Here is a 9201-nt window from a genome sequence, read left to right as displayed (position 1 = left end):
TGTGAGGGTGTGTGGTGCAGTTATGGTGTAGCAAGGTGTTGGTGTGTGAGGGTGTATAATGTGGTCATGGTGTAGCAGCGTGAGGGTGTAGGTGTACTCACGCCTCACTGGTAATGGAGGAGTTGCGAGACATGGTCTTGGGGGACATGTCATAGTCGGAGTCAGAGCGGTAGAGGAAAGACTCGCGCCGCTGACTCTGGGGGAAGGAGGGGTGCAGCACCAAACCAGGACTCCCCTGCAGATCCAGAGGACCGGGAGATGAGCCATTCTCCACATCATAACTGCGAGAGGCAGAGAGAGAGAGGGAGACGGGAGAAAAGGGGAGGGAGAGAGAGGGAGAGAGAGAGAGAGCGAGAGTGTAAGGACAGTTAATGTAATGGATTCTAAAATAAACCCTGGAAAAATCAATGGAACAACATCTGTAAATAACATAGAATACCATTACAACTACAATATGGATGCATACAAAAATACCAGCTGTATTTAAAAAGTAGATAGATGTTAGGCATAGGCATAGACATAGATGTTCTGACACAAGGAAAAGCCATATGCATAGGTTAACAGATTATAATAGAACAGAATAATTAATAAATGAGAAAATTTTCATTTTTATGTAGCCCTGTGAATTTTTTTTTATTGTATAATTCATGTATAGGTTACAGCCACAGAAGATTCTACCACTGTGTACCCATCGTGATCGTGAACCCTGATGCCCCCCCCCCCCCCCCCCCGCACCCCCAGAGTCTCCCTTCTTCCCAAATTTCCAAATGTATGCAATGCAATTCTCATTCAAGATCACAATGACGTGACAGCTGCAATCATAAATGTACTGTTTCTGGGTTTCTGGTTTGGGACCAGTGTAACCCTAACCACCCCCCATGCAACCCCCCATTGTGCTACAGAGCAGGAGAGCATTTTTAGGAAGGATCAGAGTGTTCCTGGTGTACCGGTCAGACTTCTGTTGTGTGGAGAAACCCAGGAGAAGCTGTGTAGAGAAATGTAAATATAAGCATGCACAGATGGATCATACAGAATGCATGAATCTGGTGAAATGTTCTAAATTACAGGCATGAGTAAAAGGACATTGAAGGAAATAAAGGCTTTTTTCTTCTGTCCCCAGCTTCCTTCAGATTGATAGAACTTGACCTCTCTGCTGTGTGTGTATAATTCTGTGTCTTATTAGACACATAAACACACACACACACACAAACGCACACATACACCATTTGTATAGTTGCATCTTCATTCAATATAATGGCCTGGTTCTGTTGTACCAGTTCAGTGTTTTAAGATGACTTCATTTCCAAGTTATACTAGTCATCCAAGGCAGCAGTGCGGCATAGTGTTAGGGAGCAGGGCTTGTAACCAAAAGGTTGCTGGTTCGATTTCCCTCTGGGGCACTGCTGCTGTACCCTTGGGCAGAATTGCCTAAGTAAAATATCCAGCTTTACAAACGGCTATGATTTAAAACTGTAACCTAGGTAAGTCGCTCCGGTTAAGAGCGTCTGCTAAATGACAGTACTGTAGTGTACTATATCCCTAGAAATGAGAGTGCTCATGATCTCTTCCATATTATTGCACGTGTGCTTTCATTATGCATGGCCATCAGTACTGATTCTGGGCTGTAGCAGAATCATATTCAGTTCTTGAACTGTAGTCGTCTGAGGTGGGTGGATGTGAAGGGCTTTCTTGTACTCTTACAGATGGCAGGCCAGTGAAGTTCATTGGGGCAGGCGGGGATGGGGAGGGAGGGGGGGGTATGTTTAAGTCATTCACAAACTGGGCCTTGTTGCTGTCAAAGAGACCATCTGCTGTGCAAGTCATCTTCCCTCCTTCCTGTTGAGGTGTTAAAAGTTCTTGCTTCAGATTAGTGCTTGTGGGTAGAAAGATGTCTTGAACTTTTAGATTGTTTTAGACCTTCTGTATGCACAGAACCTTGTTCGTCTGTGAGTAAGAGGGAGACATGATCACATGCATTTTATAACATTGCTTTAGTGTAGTTGTGGTACTTTTCACCTACGGCTATGTGAATCTAAATGCTAGAGCAGCATAATGATTAAGGAGCAGGACTCATAACCAAAAGGATGCTGGTTAAATTCTCCACGGGGATACTGCTACTGGACCCTTAGCCAAGGCACTTAACTCACAACTGCTTCAGTAAATATCAAGTTGCATGAATGGATAACATTGTAAACACCTGTAACTGATGTAGGTTCCTCTGTAGGTGTTTGCTAAATGCCAATAATGTAATAATTTGTTTGTTTTTATAACACCAGACAGCATAAAAACCGGGGCTCTATGGTGTAATGGTTAGCACTCTAGACTTTGAATCCAGCGACCCTGAGTTCAAATTTCGGTAGAGCCTGCAACCTTTCCTTTATCCTTTATGAAGCTTGTATGACAATCAAAGTGGTAAATGACACAGCCAACCTACCTGATTTTATTTCGTCTGTGGTTATGCCTTTGATTTTCTGGCCGCTCTTTATTTTACAGTACATATGTATCCATTTCGACAACACTGGACAAAGTCACGTGCTTTTTAGCATGTTTTAACGGGTGGCGCTGTTCTTCCTCTATTAATTCCGCGGGGCTCAACGCTGACGTGACTCATGTCCCTCTGTTTGCCTAGATAGATAAGACTGGAAAAGCTGAAAAGCCGGAGAGGCTTTCTGGGGAGAGCATTTTTTGTATGAATCCAATGTCATTTGGATGAATCAGTGTATGCAATATCTTCGTCAAACAGTGCGCGAGAATTTTGGCAAGGAGGAGCTTATTATGGTACTTTGTCACTGTTATTGGGTGGTAATTTGCGCACAACGCAGGAACTTTGACTTTTTCATGTTCTTGCGATATTAACGGTTCTCTAACAGAGTGCCCGGGGGTGTTACGACAGATCATTTAAATGTTTCAAGATGCAGTGGATTGCTTTGAATATGTGGTATGACTTTGTATTGAGCTCTATCTGTGCCCCGAGGAACAGAGGATTTATATCTGGGGAAGTTTCATTGTTGCATTATAGCACAGGCACTACCGATACCATCACTGCACGACAGGCTGATACATGTTCATATGGTCTGTTGATTAAATGAAAATGTAAAAAATAATTTTTCTCGGGTGTAACAGTTGTGTTTTGCGCTTATGTGTGGTTTCTGAAGCCACTCGGTCCATCGAAGAAACTGAATTGAACGACAACTTATTTCTCATGTGCTGCCGGAAGTCGCTCTGAATAAGAGCGCCCGCTAAATGAATGCAATGTAATGTAATTTAATGTAGTGTAATGTTCTATTCCCACACCGTGTCTCGGCGCTGATTACGCTGTTCCTAATTCTAATCTATTACAACCTTGATGCAAGTAGTCTGCCGTCTGTCTACCCTTCTTCAACGTGTCTAAAGCGTGCTCTGCTCCATGCTTGTTCTGCTTTCCCTCCTAGCACTCAGATGGATTTGAGCTGCAGGCTACATCGCTGAGACCATTCTGAGTCACCGTGTGAAGTTAGCTCAAACAGTATTTCTCACGGGGTAGGGAGACCTGTGAAATGTGCCTATTTTTGTCTCTCTCTCTTTTTTTTTGGCTGAAACTCATTGTCTTTTAACGGAGAACGGTTTATTTTCCATCATCCTTTTTATTGTCTGCGACCAGTGACGGAAGAGAGGCTTGGAGTGGGCTGTGCACCGAAGCGACAAAGTGATGGATACACGATTTCCACACACTCTGCGTTATGATTCGGGTTATGAAAAAATAATAAGTTCGAGGGACGGTTTTATGACGTTTCGAAAGGTATAACCACCTTCTGTGGGTCGCGCTGCACTCCGTGCATCAGCTAATTTGTGTGTACTTAATAAATTCCACTGCTCGTCGCTCGCAGCCTCACTTTCCTGCGCATCGTTCTTTCCTGTCTTATTTTGTGTCGGTGTAAATCTGTATGCAGCAATCCCCATGGAAAATCACGGTTGCGTGGCCATCCATGGTTATTTTTCTAAGTTTCGTGCAAAAACCGGGCTGTCAACGCGTAAGTTGGATTCAGGAATCACCTTTCCTTCTTCAGCTTTTTTCAGTTATTAAAATACATCTACCACCGGTGTCCTCTGCGAATAAAAATCCCCCCCTCCCCACCACCACCCCCTCTCTCCCTTTGATGATCTTCCAGCTCCATACGCGCAACCTATCGTCTCCGAGAGAAGACAGCATATTTTGTCAGGCGTAAGAGGTGTTTCTCGGAGGAAATCTATATGCAGTTGCGTTTTTTTATTTCATTTTTTTTTTCAGATGAGATAGTTCTTCTACCGTTTTGATTTGGACGCCGCTATTTGTATTCCGAACCAGTCGGCCCGGAAACCTGGCGACAATCAGCGGTCTTTTAACCGGAAATTCTGGGATGCGATCAAAACCAGAGCGCGCGGCGCCTCTGCTCATGGAAAAAAAAGCCCACGGTTCTCTGTTATTATTTCCTCCGCAGGAACATTGAGGGAAAATGATTATTAGCAACGGTACTATAGTTTCACCACGAGAAACATGGCTTTATTAAAGCGTAATAAATAACACTTGTCTGTCACAGATGTCTAGCTGATATGAGGTAAACCCACCCAAAGCATCCGAGTAGATGAGTCATTTTGCCTTGTACGAGGTGTGGGCAAAGCGCTCCGCAGACAGCTCCTTCATTACGGGCTTTTTTTAAATTGACAGAGAGGCGCACGGCTGCGTTAGGCTGGATCGGCTCCGAGGGGCCTGACGGCGATGAGGAGACCCGCAGTTAAGGGGGACAGGGAGACACCGACCGCGGAGCGTTATTGGAGTGAATGTAACGAGCTTCAGAGGACTTTACGCTGAACGCAGCGAAGGGGTTCCTGTGTGAGGATGTGAACTTTTTATGCATCCTCATACACGTGTGCAAATCCAGAACGCGCGCGCGCACACACACACACACACACACACACACAGCCACACATGTACAAATACATCTTCACACATCCTTACATTAACACATGCTGATACAAACATTCACATTCTCACAAACATACATGTATGGACACATGTGTGTGTATGTGTGTGTCTGTGTGTGTATCTATATATATCCATTTTTTGGCGTGTGTATTTATTATTGTTAATCACAGAGGTGATACATCTTGTATAGATCCTCTCTCTGAGTCTGTGTTAGCCTTTTCTGTCTCTTAGTTCCTTTGCCTGTTATTCCTTGGCCTTGCCCCCCCCAGCCCCTGAAGTGAAAATCCAACCCGCATCATTTTTTCCTCCTCACTTCTGAATCAGTGCAGTTGTGTTTTTTTTTTTTCTTGCTGCCCATAGATTTTTGCCAGTAATTTGGTCAGGGAGTCTGTCATCCAGGATGTTCCGTAGATGCCTGTTCACTCAAGTTTGCAGTTTTTTTTTTCTTTTCTGCTTTGACGTACTTCTTGTCCTTCTGTACCATAAATACAGTCCTACTAACACATTCGAGTTCAGTAATGAGTATGGTTGCTCTAGACACAATGGAAGATAATATACGGCCAGCTATCATTTATATTATGGTAGAAACACCAGTTTCCAGTCCCTGTTCCCCTTCTTATCCTTTTAGCAGTTCCCAGAAACTTAATGCTTCTTCCCACAGCATCCCCCTTTTCTCAGGACACAGCTGAGTATGAATATTCAAATCCCCTGAACCTGTTTCTGCAGGTTTACACTCCAAGCTAAATCTCCTTTTTTCTATGACGTCTGTAAATGTTGATGTTTGTCTGTCATGCCTCTGTCTACTGCGGAGTCTTTGTAATGCTAAATGAAAAAGTGTCTGTCCTCAAGTCAACCTGCCTGGTTGAATAAAGGTTAAAACAGATAAAATTCTCTCTCCCCACCTCTCACTGCCCCTGCCTGACTCTCTCTCTCTCTCTCTCTCTCTCTCTCGCTCTCTCTTTCTGCCTCTTTTTCTGTATCTCTCTCCCCCTCTGTGATTCATTCGCTTCCTCTTACACCCACGGAGAGGAAAACGGAGAGAGAGACAGAGTATGAGAGGGAAGGGGAGGGGAAGAGAGAGAAGGAGATTGAAGGAGAGGACAGAGGCTACGTTCAAAATGTCTCTCTCTCTATGTGTCTATCTATATATCTGTCTGTGTGTCTGACAGCCTGTCTGTCTGTCTGCTCCTTATCTGTCAGTCTATCAAAAATGCTTAGAAGGTCTCATGGCAGTCCCTCATGAAAGTGAGTACAGGGACATCCTCGTCATTCACAGAAAAAAAACATTGTAGTGATCCCCACAAATAGAAAAATCCTTGGGGACTTGTTCAGTTCTCAGGAGAAACCTCCTAGCGATCTCTACAAATGGAGAAATCCGCAGGTGCTGTACTACATCAGGGACCACATGATCGGTATAAACAATGTAAGAATGTAATATGTGACTAACATGTATATTTATGTAATAAGGCTATTAATGTGTGTAATATGCAAAGTAAATTGAGAAGAGCGTGGGTTGGTGTGGTGCTCTATGGCTCGGGGACAGAGAGTAAAGCCATAAAAAAGAAGCACTGCCCGGCAGGTATATTCTTGACTGCAAATCACGAGAAGCACCAATCGTGGGGTCTCGTGGACATAGCAAAATTCACCAGGAGCATCATCCTAATGCATGTGGGAGGACTGAATATGGAACCCTGCAGTGTAGCATGGCTGAGCTTACCCTTCTCAGAAAGTCACAGCTGTTTGGATCCACCTGGTCGAATTCAGACAAAGAAGGCAACGAATTAGCTAACCGCCTTCCTGAGCACATGTGTGTGTGAGAGAGAGCAGGAGAGAGAGCGATGGGATGGCAAGATGGAAAAAGGAAAGGTCAACACAGAGTCTGGAGAACACTGCCTGCACAGCACACATCGGTGTCATATTTTATTCATGCCTTCAACAGAGGATGGGAGAAGAGAGAAAGGGAGCAAGAGTGAAGTCTCACCCCCAAAGAGAGAGGGACACACAGGCCCGCCCCCTCGGAGGGAGGGGTTACATAGTCCCTCCCCATAGGGGTGGGGTTATAGAGTTTTGGCCAATCAGGGAAACGGTTACAGTTACCCATGTGAGTGTGTTTGTGTGCATGTGTGCAAGTATAGAGTAAGGTAGTACTATAAATCCCATTGATTGTGCAGCACTGAGGAGTATGGCAGTAGTATGGAGGAATTCAGAGCTACAAAGCAGTATTAAGTGCACATATATAGTATTCATGACACAGAGATGACTTAGGGACTATAACCTTGACACAAGATAGTGAACCCCAAAAAACATATTTTACAGTGGTCCTTATGAGCAAAACCACAGCCAGGCAGGTCGCAAGTACGACTCCTCGGAAGTGCAGAAGAATATAAGAAAGTCGTGATGAGAACAGGACGTTCTGGTGGTCTTCGCCGGACCTCCCAGGGCATCTGCTTCCATTACAAGCCCTGGTAAGCTATCCCACGCACTAATAACTCCCTGTGTGGAGGAGGTGCCTCCCGGTGTCAGCACGGAGCGCGCAAGACGAGGGTTTCCGGCTCGTTTCCCACCTGTACCCTCTTGTTTCGCTGACAGAACTCAACTTGAAATAGCCTCGTTACCCTCAGCCTTTTCTCGCCTCGCGCGGGAGCGGACAGTCACAACAAAGAGTATTTAAAGACCCGGGCGACAGGGACAGCGACGGCTCCAGCCTCTAGAAGAAGCCAGCCAAGCTCCCCTTAAATTAGTGATGGAATTTCCTGAGTCTTCAGAAGAGGGAGCAAAAAAAAAAAAAAACAAACGTGCTGATGGAGGATGAAAGAAAGAAAGAAAATGTTTGTGTTGGGAAGAGAGAGAGGAAGGAGAGAGAAAAGAGAGAGGGAGAGAGATTTAATGAACTGTGTAAAATCCAGCTCTGTGAAGTTAGTGATTAACGCCCCCCCCCCCCCGAAGCCTGAATAGAGAGCGGCAGTCATTTCCGTCCCCTGCCTCCTCGGCTCTGCCCACGGTCCCTTATTTCCCCCGAGTCCCTGCATCTCACCCAGCCATTTAGCACCTCCTTCAGCTGCTGTCTGGCCCCCGACCAGCCAGGGCTATATTTACTCTCCTTATCAGAGGGCCCGCGCTGGAGGAGAGCTCGGCGGCTCCTGCGTGGCAGAGTCTCCGTCAGCCGCGATCTTGCGCGTTTGGCCGTGCATCACCGCTCAAGAAATGAATGTGCGACCGCATGAATGTGCTTTTTATTGTGTCACACCAAATGCAGAGCCCATCTGAAGGCAGTGTTGTCGGAGCGAACCCCAGGTGTGATCGTGTTTTAGCGGAGGTGGTGACAGCGGGAAAGGCTGGGGGGGTTGAGGGGGTGAGTTTCCCGGGTTTTCCCAAGGTTCCCAGTCTATCTGACACCATGACAAATTCTCACAAGTCGTGGCATGCTTTTATTACTGTCTGTGTGACTCTATGGAAATTCTGTGTGTAGCGCTGCCTTTTGTGTCAGTGTATGTGTAGCTTGAACAAAACATTCCCGGAATTCCACTCATGTCCTTTGCTTCTGTTGACTAAAAGTTACGTAAAACCAGCTCTCAAGGATAAATGTATTAATCACAAAAAATTGAATCATTTTGTCAAATATCCCTCCTTCATTTCACTGAGGCCAGACCCTTTCAGCTCTGAGTCTTTCTTCATGGGATACCTTAAAACCATACCATAAATCATCCGTGATGCTACTCATTACATTACCGTATGTTGTTGTCATTGCAAGTGATCTGTGAGGGGAAAGGTTTTATGCCATGGTGGGCCTCCTGAATGCTACTGAAGCACCTGGCTGTATGGACACCCATCCCACACAGCTTACATTGCATTACATTATTTTGCAGATGCTCTCACCCAGAGCGACTTACAAAGGTCACAGTTTTACATGTTACCCACTTATACAGCTGGATATTTACCGAGGCAATCCCGGGTTAAGCACCTTGTGCCTGCACAGAACCCGCAACCGTTCAGTTACGAGCCCTGCTCCTTACCACTATGCCATACTGCTGCCCCTATTCTTGTTGCCCCTCTCTGTGCTTTTTGCTCTATAGGATGTAGCCTCCTATGTTAGGAGCCTGATTGTCAGTGCTCCGCCTCCTTAGCTGTTGTGTTTTTGTTTTTCCTTGCCCATGTGTTTTTGTTTTCCTTGTGTTTTAGTCCTGCCCCGCTCCCCGCCCGGTCTCCGCCCGCCTGATTGCCTGCACAACTGCTTCCCATTCCCTCATCAGCCCTGCCCT

At 45.6% G+C, this 9201-nt stretch overlaps 1 protein-coding gene and 1 non-coding gene across 2 annotated transcripts in view; one reads left to right on the top strand and one right to left on the bottom strand.

The window, feature by feature from the left end:
- The window catches only part of LOC118772722 (cAMP-specific 3',5'-cyclic phosphodiesterase 4C-like), a 76412-nt gene that overhangs the window by 20978 nt on the left and 46233 nt on the right, over positions 1-9201 (bottom strand). Inside the window, exon 4 of the mRNA XM_036521289.1 lies at positions 102-281. Coding sequence (XP_036377182.1) covers positions 102-281 — 180 coding nt within the window. The remainder of the gene's footprint in view (positions 1-101; positions 282-9201) is intronic.
- Positions 2293-2365, top strand: trnaq-uug. Its single transcript has one exon. It is a non-coding gene; the product is annotated as a tRNA-Gln (tRNA).

The sequence above is a fragment of the Megalops cyprinoides genome, chromosome 1, assembly GCF_013368585.1.
Source record: "Megalops cyprinoides isolate fMegCyp1 chromosome 1, fMegCyp1.pri, whole genome shotgun sequence".
Lineage (NCBI taxonomy): Eukaryota > Metazoa > Chordata > Actinopteri > Elopiformes > Megalopidae > Megalops > Megalops cyprinoides.
Note: the sequence above shows the minus strand (reverse complement) of the source record. Positions and strands in the feature narration are given on the sequence as shown.